Source organism: Lissotriton vulgaris, chromosome 5 (genome assembly GCF_964263255.1).
Source record: "Lissotriton vulgaris chromosome 5, aLisVul1.2, whole genome shotgun sequence".
NCBI classification, from domain to species: domain Eukaryota; kingdom Metazoa; phylum Chordata; class Amphibia; order Caudata; family Salamandridae; genus Lissotriton; species Lissotriton vulgaris.
Genome location: NC_141693.1, coordinates 15,698,891 through 15,717,965, shown reverse-complemented (window position 1 = coordinate 15,717,965; position 19,075 = coordinate 15,698,891). Strand labels below are relative to the sequence as shown.

General features: G+C 48.4%; 1 protein-coding gene across 1 annotated transcript in view; it reads left to right on the top strand.

Moving 5' to 3' along the window:
* The window catches only part of PSMB9 (proteasome 20S subunit beta 9), a 56,028-nt gene extending 45,601 nt beyond the window's left edge, over positions 1-10,427 (top strand). The window contains exon 6 of the mRNA XM_086920678.1: positions 8,581-10,427. Within this exon, the coding sequence (XP_086776804.1) occupies positions 8,581-8,708 (128 nt within the window). The 3' untranslated portion in view covers positions 8,709-10,427. The remainder of the gene's footprint in view (positions 1-8,580) is intronic.
* Positions 10,428-19,075: the final 8,648 nt, after the last annotated feature.

The following is a 19,075-nucleotide window of genomic DNA, read 5'->3' as shown; positions in this document are numbered from 1 at the left end:
GTGCGCAGAATATCTCGTAGGACCCCATGGCTTTTGGAAATGCAGAACCCCCTTATAGTGACCTTGAAAGCTTCCCATATGTGTTCCACTGATTCTACTGAGCCTTTGTTCCTAGGGAAGAACTCTCTGATCTCGTCGCCTAGCTCTGTACGAAAGAGCTCGTCAAGGAGCATATCGGGGCCTAGCCTCCACTGTGGTCGCGGACTATCCCACCCGGGAGTCCGGAACTGCAGTCTAACGGGGCTGTGATCTGAAAAGGTTCTGGGCAAGTGGTCAACTCCCATTAACTCCTTAGTGATGTCTCGGGTTACCAAGAAGTAATCCAGGCGCGCCCATGTCCCATGTGAGGCGTAAAGTGTGTGCCCTCCCGTCCGAGGGGATGTAGTTGTCTCCAGGCATCGAACAAACCACCCTCCTCCATCACTCCCTCCAAAACCTCTCTGGCCCGGGGTTTGTAGGAGCCAACACCATCCGCCCTGTCAAGGGGGGGCGCCAGCGCCAGATTAAAGTCCCCACCCCAAATGACATGTCGTGCTCCAACGGAAACAATTCTACCCCACAGTGTGGAAAAAAAAACAGGTGAGTCAATATTCGGTGCATACATTGATACAAATAGATAGGTGTCATGTCCCACCCTGCCCCACAGCAATACATACCGCCCCTCCCTGTCAACCTCCTCTCCGAGGCGGTGGAACGGCACGCCATGGGCAACAAGAATCGCTACACCCCTAGCATATGATGAATAGGAGGAGAATGCGCGGGTGCCTGCCCACTTCAGTCCAAATGGGGTGTCACTACGTATGGGCATGTGTGTCTCTTGCAGCAAGGCAACTTGTATATGATGTCTATTTAAATATGCAATAACATTCCTGCATTTCCTAGCATCGTTCAGCCCCCGAATATTCCATGAAAGGCACGTCAGCCGCGCAGCCGTGTTAACAGCAGCCATAGATACAGCGATAGTAAAACGAAGGTGCCCAAGAGGGCCAAATCATGACTCCACATTCGCCTCCGAAGGGCCAGTTCACACACCAGGCTAGTAAACATATATACAGTCTATGCAATGGAAACCTCTTGAAATCAACCCTCCCCCCACCCACCCCAGCATCCCAAACATGCCAGCAGCCATGAGTCCCCCTAAAACGAAACTCTCCCTTATCCCTCCCCCCCAACCTCAGAGAGGCAAACATCCAAACAAACATTAAGTCAGTGGGGAACACCCGACAGGGGTACATTTGAGAGTGCGCGCTGCCACTATCCGGCCAGTAGCTCCAATCTGTACCGCCCTTGGTGGAGTCTAGGGCCGAGAGAGTGGTCCTTGGTATACGTTACCACTGGGGTGCAATGTCCAGAAAGGTCGTCACTCGGGTATTTCTCCAGATCGCAAATGATGAGTCGACGCCAGCCAGTGAGTAGGTACGATGCAGTCCGAGTTTCAAGCATGTGGGGGCCATTAGTCTCCGTGGCGCTCCGGAGGTAGGTCATCGTTCTCTAGGTCATCTGCAGGTGCATGGTCGTCCCTGCGCGCCCTTCGGATCGACTTAAGGAAATCCTCGGCCTTCTGTGGGTTGGTAAAAAAGCGTTGTTTGCCCTGGTGGGTAACTCTAAGCTTCGCAGGGTACAATAGGGCATAGTCTATTTGAGCCTCTCGTAGTTTTTTCTTCACTGGGAGGAATTTGCGCCGCTCGTCCTGAACCATCGGCGTGAAGTCAGGATAGATGGAGAATGTGATGCCCTCAAACCTAAGTGATCTCTGCGTCCGGGCAGCCTGGAGGGCCGTGTCGCGATCACGATAATTCAGGAGGCGAGCAATAATAGGTCTCGGTGGCAGGCCAGGTTGGGGCATAGGCGCCAGGGAGCGATGGGCCCTCTCCACGATGAACTGGGACGAAAAAGCCTCCTCTCCGATTGAGCCCTTGAGCAATTTCTCCACATAGAGTTCCATCCGGCCCGTGGCAGTGGACTCCGGCACGTTCGTAATGCGAATGTTGTTTCGGCGGCTTCGTGCTTCCAAGTCCTCATTCTTTGCCGCAATAATGCGGAGCAGGTTATCCATTCTCGCCAGCTGTGTAGCATGGGACGCGGTGGCGTCGGTATTGTCGGAGATTCTTTGTTCCGCCGTTGTGAGGCGTTCTTCATGGCGATCCACTTTATGGACCAGGGCGTCCAGCCGGGCTGTGACACCGTCCACCTTCTCCACCACGGTGGGGAATCCCTGTCGCATCTCCTGTAGCAGGTTGGTGATGTCCGCAGCAGGAGCGATAGGCGGGGCAGGCTGTGGAGGCGGCACGCTGGGTCCCGGGTTCATCTGTGCCGATGTAGTGCCCTTGCGAGAGTTGTCGAAGCTTAGCTTAGGCTGGCGAGTATCAGGTCGTCCCATGGTGGTGACCAGTGGTAAGGGAGAGTTGAAAAACAGAGTAAGGAAGGTTGGATGAGCAACGCGGGTGAGAAACAGCCAGCCACAGGGCAGAAGGGCCTCAAGCTCAGGATCGCTGCAATGCCTCACAATATGGCCGGCGCCACCAGTAGCGCTACGTGATTACCAACTGCTTAATGGTAGTGCCCTTCTATCCAGTCTAGGGCGCCCAGGCCGCAGCATCGGGCATCTTCCATGCAGTACCCAGGGAATGTGAAAAAATCAAGTCCCCGGCCGCTTCAACAGGCCGCAGGCTCAAATCCAGGGAAGCAGGTCCCTCCAGACACTACCGGGTGGGACGTGACTCACCGGACGGCGTTTGCAAGCATGGCAGCCAATCTCCCCGAGGGTAACCTCCAGTGCACCCAGTGCCCAGTGTCGTGCAGTGCGCTGCAGGCGAGCAGAGCGGGAAGCGGCAGGGGGATCATGCAAAATGGGGCAGTCCCGTTCCCCTGACGATGCACCCGGTGGATAGCGCCACGCAAGCCCGGGCCTGCCGCGCTAGTAATGTCAGGTACGGCGATCTGGCAGGGCTGTGGTAGCAGGCGTTTCGTCAGGCGCAGCCCTCCCTCCGTGTCAGCGGTGCGCCGGGTGGGGAGAGACCTTTGGCGAGTTTGCAGCAGTCTCCTACCTGCACCGTCCCCGCCGTCCGCCGTCTCAGTAGGGTTAGGGAGGCGAGGTCTCAGTGCGGCCCGGGCACCTCGTGGCAGTCCCCTGGGTCGCGTAGGCGCAGCAGCCGATCGCCCGCCTCCTGTAGGTCCAGAGCAGGCGCCGGGCAGATTTCAGGAGCCCGTATCTCCGGCTCCGATGGTCGCAGCCACCTCAAACTGGGGTCGAGTGCAGGGAGCACCCCCCGGATGCGGGATCCGGTCTCCTGGGGGCAATGCAGCACCCCGTGGCAAGGGATTAAGGCAGGATTAATGTCCAAGGAGCGGGAGCTGCAGGTCTAGGCAGCCATTCCGCAAGCGCGCCCTCTAGCGCCCCCCAGCCCTACTAGTATCCTTGATTAAAGCCAAAAGTTTTCTGGGCCCGTCTGGTCTGAGCATCAGCCAGAACTGTGACACAATACTGAAGAGGAGCTGCAGAACTGACTTGTATGGAGGCTGGAAGGAGGCCAATCCACCTAGCGCATCTCTCCCTTATCTTCTCCGATGCATCCAAGCACAAATCGTGCACTCATTTAGTCATCCCATCCTAGATACTTCCAAACACCTGTGTGCGGATCTTAGAGTTTCCTCTTTTAACCTCCTTATAAGACACTCCTTTATATTGAGTGCTGCCCAGACTACCCACACTCAAGATCGTTCCTGGGCATACCTTCAAGAAATTGAGACCTAGCAGGCAGACAGCTGCTGCCTCCAGCAACCAACTGTCCCCGGCAAGCTGATAGCTCGGAACAGTATTTCTAGTGTAATGTTCTTGCTGCTCACTAAATACATAAACACAAGAAAAAATAACAGAGCTCTGTAATCTGTCCCTTGTCACCACCACATTGGTGTACTTGACCAACATATGTGCCTGCTCACACACACACCCTTCATGCTCGCCACCCCCTCTGTTGCTATCTCTTGCTCTATCTTGCCCTTTCTCCCCCTCTAGCTCTCTGTTTTTAGGTATTACCTGAGAGAGTGGATGTGTTGTCACTTGCAAGACATTTTGTTTACTTACATGGGGCTTAGAGCCCGCACGTTGCTTACCATTGGTTGGCTTCATCATCACTCTCATTTCCTTGTTTCTCTTTGGTCTGTGCATGCGAGGTTCACTTCCTATTTGTGTTTTTCTCACTCCTCTGGAGCATGGCCCAAGTACCTCTTCCTTGCCTAGTGTCCTTCCACTGCGCTTTCGGGGCTACATTTTTCTTTTTGTTGCAGCACTCCATAAGAGTGTAAATGTTTCCAGGCTGCCTTTCCCCCACGTCCCCTCCTGTATTGTTTCTATCTGCCCTTTCCTGCATTGTTGCTCTTACCCATCATTGTTGCTGGAATCTCCCACGTTGCTGATTATCCCATCATTGTATTCCCTATCCCATTGGCCCCCTATCCCCTTCCATGTTGTCTTGCTTGCCTTGTCCCTCTCGCACTCTCCGTCTTTGTGCTGCTTTCCTCTCCCTCATTGTGTGACTTGCCCCGCCCCTCCTGCCCCCTTCTATGTTGTGTTGCCTGCCCCCTCCCTTGATGTATTGCTTGCCCCATCCTTCCGACGTTGTTTTGTGTTGCTTGCCCCACACCTCCTGCCCCCCCCACCCAAAATGCTCTGCTAGGCTGCTGTACAACACGGTGTAGGAAACTGGCTCTGTGTATACTATACCAAAGTAAGGTATAGTGTGCACAGAGTCCAGTGGATCCCCAGAGGCTTAAGTAGATAATACTAAAAGCTCTGTGCCTCATTTATGGAAAACTTTGGATCACTGCATGAAAACAGCAATACAACACTTTTCAGTGCGCCCTCCTTGCAACACCATGGATGCACCGTATTTTCTGTACACTCCATGTTGCAAGGATTTACAGATGTTATTATTCCTGATGCATCTGTAGGCGCAAAAGTGGTGCATTGCTGGAGTGTGTCTGAAAACAAACGCAACTCCACCAACGTGTCCTTTCACATGGGGCAAGCCCCATGAAAAGGGCCTGCGTCAGTCTTACGCCTGCTGTGAGGCAGGCGTCAGGATTTGAGGCAGTGGCGTCCTCGAAGTGTCACAGTGAAATCGCATGGATTTCACTGCAACACTTCTAAGAGCCTTTTGTGGGGAACACCCACCCTGCATACATTTTACCTGACGCAGGTATAATGTAGTGCAGGGTTTTACAAAGTGACCCATATGCCTAGATGTGTCACTTTGTAAATATGGCGCAGAGTGGTGCATATTTTACGCCGCCAGTGTGTCACAAAACGCAGTGTGACGCCCTGGCGGCGCATGGGGCTCATAAATAAGGCCCTCTGTTTGTGGTAGTGTGGCGGAGCAGTCAGGCTTATCAGACTGTGGTGTTAAGCATATATTGTACACACTCCGGCAAGAAATGATAGCACAGACTCAAAGACTGAATCCAGACCAATTGTTTGTATAAAAGGTTATACTTTGTTGTTTTATTTCTAGAACCAAGTGTAACTCAGATGCAGGGAAGTAACAGTTTCAAAAAGCAGTAATACTTATCAAATGCTGCGAGACCGTAAACAATGCTTTACCTTTAATGAAAGTACTTTTGTATTGAATTGGAAACAATAGACTGTGCAATAGTACAAGTTAGACTTCGGTATGTAAGAGGATAAGAAGTGCAATGCAAGCCTATGGAAGGAAAACAAGGGTATGTGTTAGCAGGTAAGTACTTAACTTACAGTTCCAGTCTCCAGGGGTTTAGATCAACACTGGGCAAGGTTCACTTTCAGGTATGTACTGCACCACCAGCGACAGTGGGACGGCCGGGTGCAGGGGTCACTGTGCTTAATCTAAATCAATGGAGGCTGGAGGCACCTCGGAGAGGTACGGTTTGCAGGTAATTACCAGCGGTTTCAGAGCACAAGCCCCAGTGTTTAAAATGAGCATAAGGGGCACAACGCAGCACCGAAGCTACACCACCAGCGGCACAGGGGCAGCTGGATGCAGGGTGCAAATCATTGTTGGGCGCCCAATGCGTTTCAATGGGGAATCTTGGTCACAGAAAGAGGCTGCAGGCGCAAACCAGGAGGCTGGTTGAAGGTGACCACCGGCTCAGCAGGTAAGTTGGAGAGATAGGGGAGCTTGAGGCAGTGCCGTTTGGGCTTTCCAAGGCCAGAGGGCTGAGGATGCAGGGGTGACTTTTTGTGTTGGGTTTCTTTGTTGGGGTCAGGGGGACCCTTCGAGTTAAGGGTGCAGGCGACTTTGTGGGGTCCAGGAGAGCTCAGCCACTGATGGAGATGAGGTCAGGATCACTGGGGAGGTGTCACTGGACAGGTAAGCCACTCAGACTCAGGCCGTGGGTGTAGAGTGCAGAGCGGGTAGGGGTCCCGGATCCAGAGTCCTTGAAGATGGAGGTTTTTCTGGACAGGGCCGCTGTCCTCAGGAGATCTTGGTCTTTATTGAAGAGCGGCACTCTTCCTGGGGTTCTTGGAAGTTCCTGGCCACGGGACAGGCGTCGTATTCTTTGCAGCTCAGGCAGTTGGATACAGGCCAGTAGGGCTGGGGCCAAAGCAGTAGTAGTCTTCTTGCTGGGCTGCACAGCGTCTTCTTCGTCCATCTTCTTAGGTTGCAGGAATCTGAGGATCAATATTTAGGGTTGATCATAAATACTGAATTTAGGGGCGTTACAGGTACTGGTAGCAGGCAGCCAATGGGCTACTTGCCTTTAGGGTGGGTACACCCTTCGAATGTCCCCTAACCTGATTGGGTAGGATCCTTCCATCCAAGATGAAGGATTTTCTAAGGAGGGGTTCCCCTCGGTCCAGGGCTCCTTACAGGTGGTCCTGTCAGAGAGGGGACACACCTCTCCTGATGACTAATTTCCCACCTACCTTGCTGCCAAAAGTGGGGCTTGGTCATGGGGACGGGCAGCTCATCTGGCTGGAGAGGCCCTGGTCAGCATATTGAAGGGCTGGAAGCGTTTGAGGCTCACCACTCTAATTGCTGTTCCTGCTAGGGGGTAGGTGATAGCATCTCCACCAAGGCAGACCCACAAGAGCACAAGGGCTCTCACCTCAGGGGTCAGAAAAATATCTGTGTGTGGCAGGCTGGTGCAGACCAGTTAGCTAGACACAAGGGAGTTGGCCGTATTTCAAGGGGCATCTCTAAGATGTCCTCTGAGTGCATTTTTCAATACATTCAACACTGGCATCAGTGTGGGTTTATTGAGGTGAGAAGTTTGCTACCAAACGTCCCAGCTTTCAGTAAAGCCATCATGGAGCTGTGGAGTTCGTAATGACAAACTCCCAGACCATGTACTCAATATGGCTTCACTGCACTTATAATGTCTGTGAATGACACAGACCCTGTAAGGGCATATTGCTTGCACAGCTGTGCCCTCACCTGTGGTATAGTGCACCCTGCCTTAGTACTGTGAGGCCTGCTAAAGGGGTGACTTACCTATGCCACAGGCAGTGGTTGTGGGTAGGCACACAGGGATGTGTGCCTTGTCAACTGTTTGATTTTATCTGCACTAAAACACGGAGCCCTCGATGGCAGTGTTTGTGTGATAAGGTGAGGGGTCTCTGAGAGTGTCACAATCCATGCTTCAGCCCTCAGGGTCCCTCTCAGGTCACAAGGCCCTTGGTACCAATGGCCCCTTTTACAAGGGACTTATTTGTGGGCCAGTGGTGTGCCAATTGTGAATATAAAGTTACAGTTTGGAGAAATAACACAGGGCTTGGGAACCTGATTTGCAGGGACTCAGGACACACTCAAGCAAAGTGCACCAGATATCAGGCAAAAAGTGGGGGTAACCATGCAAAACGTGGCACTTTCCTAAACATGGCTAAAAGGCATTGAAAAGCCAATAGCTCTTGCATAGGCCTATTAGCTTAGTTAATGCTTGTTATCTGTTACATCTCCTACTTACCTCCAGCCTTCTTATTGCTCTCATTCTCTTCTATCTTGCTCAATCTCTGTTGCTTTGTCTTGCAAACTTATATCTTTTTTTTCTTTATTTGTCTCTATCACATTCTCTGTTGTGTTTTGTCTCTTTTTGCCTCTATCTCACTTCCCTTCCATGGTAGATGAATTATTTTCCACATATGTAAAGCGCGAACAATCACCCGTAAGGGTCTCTAGGCGCTGGGGGCCGTCAGGAAAATTAAGCAAGCTATTGCCCAGAGTCACATGGTGCTGGGCTACTCTGCCGCCGGCGCCGGGGATCGAACCGTGATCTCCAGATTCCAGCATCAGTCACCCTGGCCGCGGCGCCACACCTCTCCCTGCAATGAAGTAGTTTGCTCCGGCCTGCGGGGTGCACTGCAGAGCCTACTGAACCCCCACTGCTAATTTACACAGCCCCAGGTCACCAATCACTTCATGAATGCCTCTTCCTATACACTGCTTAAAGCATGGTCTTTTGCTGTCAGTGTTGCCGTCAAACCAGCAGACATGTCCTAAAATTCCAACCATAGACGTTTTTTACTCAACAGCCACAAGCCTCTCTGAATTGCTGATGGCCCTCTCTGGGAAGTACTAACACGTGTCCTCTCTGGTTTCTCCACAGCTGTAGCGCTGGCGATGGCACGTGATGGCTCCAGCGGAGGCGTGATCTACATGGTTACTATCACCAAGGCAGGAAGTGAACACAAGATCATTGCTGGTGCTGACCTGCCACAGTTCTATGATGAGTGATATTCAACCCGGAAGTAGATGCAGTTTACCCAGAAACATTACAGAAGAGAAGCATTTTTAATAAACATTCCATTGAATGGAGCACATGAGGAGTCCTTGTATTAGTTGTTCCTTTTTTAGTTTCATAAATTGTTATCGTATTAATAATTAACAGTACAGTACATAAAACATAACTATAATGGCAATCAAATAAAAGACAAGCATCATAAAAACAAGAACATTTAGGGAGTTTTACCCCTCTTTCTTTAGGTCATTTCAATTTATACAGAAAATTTGTAGGCTGTCTATTTTGCTGTAAAAATTAGATAACAAAATATTGATCTAAAGGAAAGACTTCAGTAAATTAACAGGTAACATTGAAAGAAAATATGAAATGATTGGTGAAATCATAATTTTAATAGAATCCAATCTACCCCACCAAGATAGGTATAAGGAGACTCCTTTGTTTTCAAGAATTTTTTTAAATTATATTTTAAAGTCGGATTAACTGACCTGGAGAACCAGGCTTCTAAATATTTCATTTTTCCTTAAACCAAATAAAGCATCATTTTTTAAAGGTCTTTGAAACAAATTTTGTTAAACGGGAGAAGCTCTAAATTTGTTTGAATTAAGTTTATAACAATAAACATAAGGAAGGGTTTCAACTGCCACATAACAATCTATTAAAGAATGCTCAGGACTGTTCCTGTAAAGCAGGAAACCCTTCAATATATGAATTTTGCCAGATTCTAGCTAGAAAAGGTTTAAGAGATAAAATATAGAGCGGAGGAACCAAAGGACAGCCTTGCCCAGTGCCTCTTTCATTGTAGAAATTAGATGAAATAAAACTATTAACAAAAATAGAGGCAGGAGGAGCTTTATATAATAAAGCATCAATATTTAAAAGAATAAGGCCTAAACCATGCCAATTCAAGGCATTAACCATAAAATCCTGGTGGAGACGGATAAAAGTTTTTTCAGCATCCAAAAAGAACGCTGCTACAGGACACTTCAACAGATTTGCTTTTCAGATATAACTTAAGAAAACTCTAGGCAATACTTTCATTTAAACAAACTCCACATGTTCTGGTTTAATGAGATCAGGAACAAAACTCTCTGGTCGACTGGCTATTATTTTAGCAAATATTTTGCAATCCTTATTAATTAATGGTATTAGATGGTAGTTTTCACAATCAGAAGTGCCTTTTCCTTGTTTATAAATGAGGCATGCTGTAGCTTGTAATACAAGTGCCTTGCGGATAATTTGTAAAACAAAAATGCCCATGAAGGAACAATAATTTAGGAGCCAACAAGTCAGAAAAATCAGAATAAAAGTCTAAGGATAAACCATCAGGCCCGGGAGCTTTCCCTTTTTTACATAATTATTTTGCATTCTGTACTTTGCCTAACATCAAATTATTCTCTAAAGGCGAGAGATCTAAATTAGGTTATTTATCTCTTGATAGGTCAGATAAATATTTATCAGTTGCGTTTTAAGAAGGAGGGGACTCAGGTGTATTCAATTTGGAGTAAATATTAATAAAAATATCTGCAGTGTTCCTATGAGCTGTCTTAATACTACTGGTATTTTGCTCAATGATTGAATCAATAATAGATCTCTCTTTTTAACTTTTAGATATTTAGCCAATAATGTACCCATCTTTTTTTAGCTCCTTAATACCTAGCTTTGAATCTGAATAAAGTATCACTTGTTTGTTCTGCAGTAAACCTGTTAAAGTCTATCTTGGCCTTTATTCAGATTTTATTGGTCATCCTTAGATTTAGATAAGTAATATAATGTTCCAAATTCTTAATGTTGTTAAAGATTTCATTTATCTTGCTTCCTGTTTTCACTTGCCTTGCTTTTTAATAGCAAATCGTAAACATTCTCTCAATGACAACAATGCTATGGAGATGGGCAATGTATACAGACGTTGAGTTAAACTGCATATCCCAAGGGAAAGCTTAAAAACACAAAATACTCAAAATCCATCCCAATGGAAACGGCACAGGTAACTTACTCCAGAGTAAGTAGTCTTGGAACCCACTCAGCACCATGGAAGAAAGTGAGTGAAGCCACAGCTGGGAGTAGCTGTATACCTTTTCAACCCCCCTGTCAAGGGCAGGCAGGCAGCCAATCAGCTCCACAGTAGGAAGTGAGTGAAGTAACACCTCTAACCATCAGTAATAACAACACTTTTTTTATACAGCACTTCATATGTGTGTTTGCAGCTTCTATGAGCTGCAACCACCAAGTGTTATCGTTACCCAATTTGAAGATAGTCAGCACACATCCTCCAACCCTTGTGGATATGGATACCAAAAGTATCCTTTTCCACTGATCAACGCCATCGCCTCCACCTGCTTCAACACCCTCTGCATCCTTCGCAAGACCTTCAAATTGATCCCCCTCGAATCAAGAAAGGCTATCACCCACGCACTCATAACCAGCAGATTGGACTACGGAAACACCCGGGGTCAACAAATATCTGCTCTGCTAGCTCCAGACCATACATAACACCGCAGCCAGACTCATCCTCGGCATCCCCGACACTAACACATCTCCACACATCTGCAAAACCTCCACGGGCTTCCCGTTGAGAAGAGGGTAACCTTCAAGCTACTCACCCACGCATACAAACGCCTCCATAACATCGGACCCCAATATCTCAACGAAAGAATTGCCTACCACATACCCAAGAGAAACCTCTGATCCACCGCCCTCGCCCTCACTGAAACCCCGTGCATCTGCAGAGCAAGAACAGGTAGAAGAGCCTTTTTCTACGTCGTAGTAAACACCTGGAACGAGCTCCCGATCAACACCAGACACGCACCCACTCTGCACATCTTCAGGAAGACCCTCAAGACTTAGCTCTTCAACAGACCAGAGCTGTTTCCCCCCCTCCAGCGCCTTGAGACCTTCACGGGGGAGTAGCGCACTTCACAATTTCCTGAATGATTGATTGATTGAAAGTAACAAACACCTTCCCTTCCAGCCTCTGAGGCAAGGGACATATTCAGAATGCTTCCTTCACTCGCTCGGGTAGGGATAATAGAACACCTCCCCAGCAAATAAAATGTTAAGAAAAACTCCACCTTGCCATCCATTTGTTATATTGCATTGAGATGTTGTATGGCAGTCTCAGTAGATAAATACCATGGTATATGGGTCCCTGCGGCTGCTGTTCAAGCACAGCGGGGGAGGGGGGTGTCAGTGGCTGCATTGGGGACTTAGGTCAGACTTGGAGTCTGAAGTGTCGGACCCCAGCCAGCCGCCAGCAGGGAGCAGGAAGGGAGCCCTGCTTGTGTCTGCTGCAACCCCAGCATGCCCCCTGACTACGAAGCATCTTCTGTGGAGGGCGATGTTCATTGGGCGAAGCAGCAGGCTGCAGACACGGGTCAAGCAGTGCTTAATTTGTAAAAACAATAAGTGTCAGGGACTCCAGAGGAGACCACCGCAGCTTGTACCACCCATTGCCCCTGCCAGCGTGGCCAGTGACAGCACCAACACAACTACTAACCATCGCACTCAACAACAGTGATAACAGGGACTGCTCAAGGCCCCCAAAGCAATGGGGATGGTCTGGTGGCAGGTATGTGTTGTTTTAAATGAATATTAAAATAATAATTAACTGTTGTTGTGCTGAGCTCTAAATTAGATAAACAGCGGCATCATGTGGCAGATGTCATAAGTGCAGTTGCTGACGATTAAGTGCCGGTACCAAGCATTGGAAACCACTGGCTCAAATTAGGGCCCGCTCAGGTGCACACTCTGAAACCAGAAAAACAAGCCCCAAAACTACCCTGAGCCCTATCATTACTTCTCATGTTTGACGCTTCTACTGCAGAGTGTTCCTCTAATCAGTGACAGCCATTCCCGCATGGACCGGAGCGCTCAGAGCAGTGACCTGAATTAAGAAGATGCTTGGGGTATGTATGCCCCTCCCCATCCGTCCCCCAGAAAACTGCCACTAAAACGGCGATAATGGGCTTGATAATATGCTCTATGGAATTCCAATCAAAGCCCATGTTAAATGTGAAGGACATCTAACATGGGCTTCAATTGGAATTCCATAGAGTATATTATCAAGCCCATTATCGCTGTTTTAGTAGCAGTTTTCTGCCGCTAAAACAGCGATAATTTTATTGTCTGTCTTGATAATATGCCCCATGTTCTTCTCAGTGCTCGCAAGACTGCAGAGGAGGATTTGGGGTTGACGTCAGCTTTCATCTCACTTTCAGAACTAAAACAATTTAAAGGTGAAGATGGAGTTGTTTCTTGATGGCCAGCAACATTAAGATAACATTTTAAGGGGGACCAGGTGGAGGGACCTCTGTAAATGAAAGATGTTGAAAGAGTACACTATGTCCAGGTTCATTTACCTCCTTTATTTTCATTCACCACAGGATCAGTACAGCCAGCACATCATAACCGTCTCATCATCCGCCTGCTGCCAAGACAAAGTGACAACATCCACAGTGAAAAACAGACCATAACACATCACCCTCCCAATAATATAAACCTAGGGAAACCTTTCTGCACAAAAACAATCACAAGAGACCTTTTCCTCTTTCTATGTTTACAGAATGCAGCACACATAGACAAAGGAAAAACTAGAAGAAATAAACATATTTCTCCTCGTTGTGCCTCATTTACGCCTCCCCTAAGTTTTTGGAGCTGCCTCAGAGTTACGATTTCTCGTAAATCTGGGGCAGTATCAAAAAGCCCTGGATTTTAGTGGTAATGTCCCCAGTAACACCCATTGCACGCCCCTTTAATGCTGAACACTGCATTAAAGGGAACAATATTTACGAGGCTGCATTAAGCCAAAAAAGTGGCTTAATGCAGCCTCGTAAATACGGAGCCGGCTCCTGCTCCACGGAAGAAGTGACCTTCCGGGGTGCAAGGAGCCTCATAAATGAAGCCCGTAGTCATTATTATTTGTGGGTTTTCTCCTGTCACGTGTGCTCTGGAGAGGATCAACCACAACTGTGAACCCAGGATCAGTACTAGCACCTCCCATGAGTGATTCACCAGCACTAGAACTGGGATCATCATCCTGCAAACCCACACTCACAACACCACCACCACACCCCCTCGAGAGCAAAGTGCTTCTTGCAAGAAGTGACATCATCCATACTTCACCCATCTCAGGCTTCAGCACGCTCCTCGTGACTTCAACAATACGCAAAGGCCCTAGGAACCTGGGGGCATATTATCAAGGGGGTTTATCTCCGCTTTTTTGGCTTTAAAAGCCAAGAAAGCGGAGATAAAATTATCTCCCTATTACCAAGCTGTCGCTAACACCAGTTAGTGACAGCTAATAGGAGATAGCGACCATCTTGGGCCCCGCTTTGCATGTCAGTGATATTTATCACTAATGACATGCAAAGTGGGCGTGCCAAGATGTTAGCGACTGGAAACAGTCCCTAACATCGTTATCTCCTATTACCAACTTTTGGAGATATTCGCGCTAAGCTGACTTTTCAGCGATATTCATGCATTGCGGCCGTTTTTTATCACATTTGCGATAAACCTTGCTAATAGCAAGGTTTATCTGCGATAAAAATCGCCGATGTGCGGCGATAATTTTTGTCTCTAAACAAGTTAGAGACACAAATTATCGCTAGTTGTTGGTAATATGTCCCGTGGACCCTCCCTTGACAACAAACGTGGCCTTTTCACAAACACATATCCCCCCCACCTTCCACACCCTGGGAGGAGCTCCACATTTGGTATCAAATTGTTCTCTATACCTTTGTTGATAACGTAACAATTTGCCCCAGCTAGGGCTCTTCACAATCCTCTTCCACTCGAGCCACCTGGGATTGAGCTTCGAACCAGCTACTCGGCCTTTCAACCACTTAAAAGGTGACATTCCGGTGAGCGTGTTGGGAGTAGTACGGTGGGTGTGCCCACAAATTCTCTCTTAATAGTCGTCTGAGGGATCCTCCCCTTCAGCACAATCTCCAACCAAAACCCTTGTCTGCCTATCAAGCCCTGGCCACCGATACCTCTCCCTCACCCTTGCCTTGGTGAGGCTGCGACCCAAACGACCTTCCTGGGCCAAATTCATTATTTTATCTCTCAGAGCCACCGGAGGAACTAAATGGTCCCCTCTGAACAATTTTCAGACCATGATGCTCATCTCCTTCACACCCAAAAATGTCTACACCTCCTCCATCAAGAATTTATGCTCCATCCAACCCTCAACTACGAGTCTTTTCAGCTCTGTGCAAACCACATCCTCACCACAAGCTTCATCCCATTCCAGTTTATCCAGTGTGGATTCCTTCACCCACAACACGGGGTCTAAAGATCGAGAAAAGTTTTATCTTCTAAAGGCACCTTGGAAAGGCAATCTGCAGCAGGGTTGTTTTATTTATTTGCTGAGTTTTATATAGCGCTGACTAGAACCGGAGGTATCAGAGCGCTTTACATGAGGATCAGCGAGTTACAAGTTACAAAATTACATCAGTTACAGGAGCCAAGCATCACATAGGAAAAAAACTGTGTTACCCAATAACATGAGTTGCTAGCACATAACATAACCAAGACACACGTGCTATGGGGCATAGAAGGAAGAGGGGGGGGTAAAAAGGGGTAAGGAATGCAGATCAGGTCAGGCAGACCGGCAAGTGGGAAAGTACTTCAGGGGGACAACACAGTCAAAGTGAAAGACAAACAAACCGGCTGGGGACCAGCAATCCCAAACATCCCCTGTCTCGGTGACTGTCCAAGGTGAGAGGGGTGCAGGAGACCCAAGGGGGGAGGGGGAGGGGGAATCGACCCAAGGAAATGTCAGTCAGGCAAACAGGGAGCAGTCCAGCATTAATGAGGATCGGTCGAAACCGCCAAGATGGAGGATCTAGATCACGGGCACCGACAGCATCATCTCAAAATGGCAGGACATACAAAAATCCAAACCAAAGAAACCACAAGTGAGCTGACTCTACGGCTCCATGCAGGGCTAGATGGGGGAGGCAGCCACATGATCACGGAGGCAGGAGGGCCAAACATTGCCGATCATAATTGGGTCGTCAACGTGCACACGCTTGAGGCCACAGGGGCAGCAGTGTCGTCGTTCAGCATGCCGCAAAGTCAGGAAAGAGTCAGTCAGGTTGCCAAGGCAGCAGCCCCGGAGACGTGAGGCAGCAGCGGGGACTAGGAGGGTGCGCCTCCCCAAAACCCAAAAAGCAAAACAAGCTATGGGGCATAGGTCAGCAGTGCTGCAGTACAAACCGTCGCTGCACCCCGCTGGGGGGGGGGGAGCAAGACTTGTGAGTCTCAGTCGTCGCTAAGGAGACAATGCAGAAGGTCAAGCAACTATGGTCAAGCCCGGAGGACAGGAGACGGCCAGGAAGGGTGATCCCCAGCCCATCCCCTTCAACAGGCATCTCCATCGGCACCGTTGGCAGATCCTCAGCGATTCGTCGGAAGGCAGGGGAGGAAAGGAGACACAGCAGAGAGACGAGAAAAACCATGTCCAATGTCCGGCTGGATGGGTGAAGGCCAAGGGGGAGAACCAGAACCAATCTCCTCCACAGTTGTCTAAACAGCTCCACCGGGCATCAGCCATGTTGCTCGGGCTCCGCGGACGCACATTACACACAGATTCATCAGAAGATCTCAAACCAAATCGCGGGATTTGGAGAGTTGAAGGGCCTCAGTCCACATAACCTCAGGTGCGCACAAAGGTCCAAGGAGGGCGTAGACTCCAGGGGACCAGGGCCAAAAAGGCAATCCCTAGCTAGGGAGCTCCTGGCAGGAGCTCCTCACCTGTCAGCTATCTTGGGGTGTTGAACCCCAGGAAGATACTCCCACCTCCTGAGCAACCCGGCTCCCGACGCAGGAGCATTCGCCTAGTTGAACTAAGGGGGGCCTCCATTTGATGGTTGACCCCGAGGTTGGTGAGACATATTAACCCAGTCCACAGTTTGACTTGGCAGCGTGGTCCTGGGTGCCTTATTTTATCCTCCAGATGAGCGCCCGCCCTGCTCTCTCATCAGACTTTCCTCCCCAAGGGCGTGGTCGGCTAACCCTGTCCTGGGTGGCAAACAGCAGTTGCCCCAGGCCCCTGCGGGCACTCGGATGGTGAACTCTAGTGCGGATTTCCAGTCAACATATTATGTCATCCTAAAGACTGGCTATGAAGGCAGTGGAAGCGGTATGAAAGGGATCGGTCATACTGGGCGATCGGTTTGGACTAACGGCGTCTTTGAACCTTGTGATCGTGTTCGGGCATTGCAACCCCAGACAGCGACTCATCCTTGGTGCAGCTATGGCCATGGTCCCAGCTGGACTGAGTTCCCTGTCTGTTGCAGCGGCTGCCCTGTGTTCGGCCAACCACCCGGCCCCTGTGGCAGTGAGGTGGCTCCAGCCAGATTACCTTGTAGCTGCTTGTGCATGCATTTGCATTATTCTGAGAATGGTTTTGGGAGTGGATGCTCTGTGGGGGCTGTCCCGTGACTATTTCATTCTGTTCATGGTGAATTTTTAGACCGCATCGTTTAGCCATGTTGCTCACTCTGTAACAGTAGTGGCACTCTGAGGCTGGTTTGGACTCAGACTCCCTGACCTCAGCCACTAGGACTGGGCGGATACCCTCTAGGGTCCATAAGTGGAGCTCCCTTTCAGAGTGGTGCAATCTGAATTTTCACAGCTGACACAACTCCCTCAAGGGCGGTCTTATTCAACTTATGTTGGACCAGTTTGGCAAAGTCTCCCCGGGCCTGCTCCTGCTTCTTCCTGTCTTTTCCAGTAATAGTGTAACATGTGGGCCTGTATTTCCTGCCAGGATTTGGTGTCTAGCCATACTGCGCCATCTAGTTCGTTCTGGATCTCAGTGGGTAGTCCTGTTTTGAGGATGTTGTAGAAGAATGCAAGCTGGAAACCTATGTCTGTCCAGGGCTGTACCGCCTCCTGCCCCCATCGTTCTCTCATTCTATCTAGGAAATCAGTCACGGTCTCCCCAGGCTTCATGCTCTCTGCTATCAAAGTTCAAGTTCAAAAGACCTTTATTCGAATTTCATAAAATTCATAAAAGTACCGCAATTAAAAAACAACAATTCATATACTTTATACATTATTACAAAGATTTCATAATTAAAATGTCAATTAAAACGTAATACAGTTCAACTCTATTAAGACTAATTTCATGCATTTTCCATCATTTTGCGTACTCGTGTTATCAGTCTCAGAAAAGTGCTTGTGCGGAAAATTAGTTCATCAGAATCCAGGGAAACCAACATTCTACAAGACTCATTAAGAGAAAGTGGTCTAAATTTCTTAAAATAAGGGGTTAAAAACCATTTAATATATCTAAGATAAAATTTACAAAAGAATAGGAAGTGCAAATCATCCTGTGAGCTGACACCATCGCATGGGCAAGGGTTATAGTCAATACTATATCGGTAACCCAGTGGGAAAGACAACAGAAATTTCACTGAACCCGCTCTTAAACGGAACAAAAGTGATCTCCCCCAGCTGGTCATGGGTAGGGAGAGGTAGGGCGGGAGGGGTTGTCTACACAATTCATTTCCCAAGTATTTTGCGACAGTTGATTTCGATGATTCTTTTCCCATCCGTTCAAAACTATAAAGTGCATACAGTGCATTTTTAACCTCAGCATTATCCTTGGGTTCGATCCTAGTAGGGTCTGAGAATAGATTGCCTCTGTCCACGGCGCTCAGTGTTTTAAAAACACCTGAGAGCCATGGAATCGCCATACCATGATCACAGTTTAAGCAGTCTTTTATAATATTTTGTGTGAGGGTAGCAGCGTTGTTCCTCCAAACTCTAATCCAGAAAAGTGCTGGTCTGGCTCTAATAAAGTTGCTTACATATGGGAGGTGTAATTCACTATGGCAAATATAATCAGAGGATGAGATTGGGGCGCCCAATATTTTCCTACAAAAACGGCTTTCTTCCCGATGAATGCATGGGCTACTTCCCAACCCCCAGACCTCAGCTCCATATGAGGCAAAAGGTAAGCACTGTAGTCTAAAACATTTTAAAATAGCTTTAGTGGCGCCTATTTTCTTCGGGCAGGGCAGGCTCAAAATAGAATTGGTGGCTTTCGAGAACTTGCTCGTGGCGTGGGCCAAGTGCCCACTCCACGAGCCGTTCGCAGCGAAAACCAATCCTAAATAGGGAAATGTGGGAACAGATTTGAGTTTATCTGTGCCTATCTGTATGGTATTGAGCTTCCTTTTCCCGGGGCCACATGACATAATGAAAGATTTTTTAAAATGTACCCGCAGATCTAATCCCTCCATAAAGTGAACAAAACTGTGAACAAGTAGACGAAGGGCATTTGGTGTGCGGGCCATAAGCACCGCATCATCTGCATATAAAAGCACTGGTAAAGGTTTCCCTAGGATTGTCG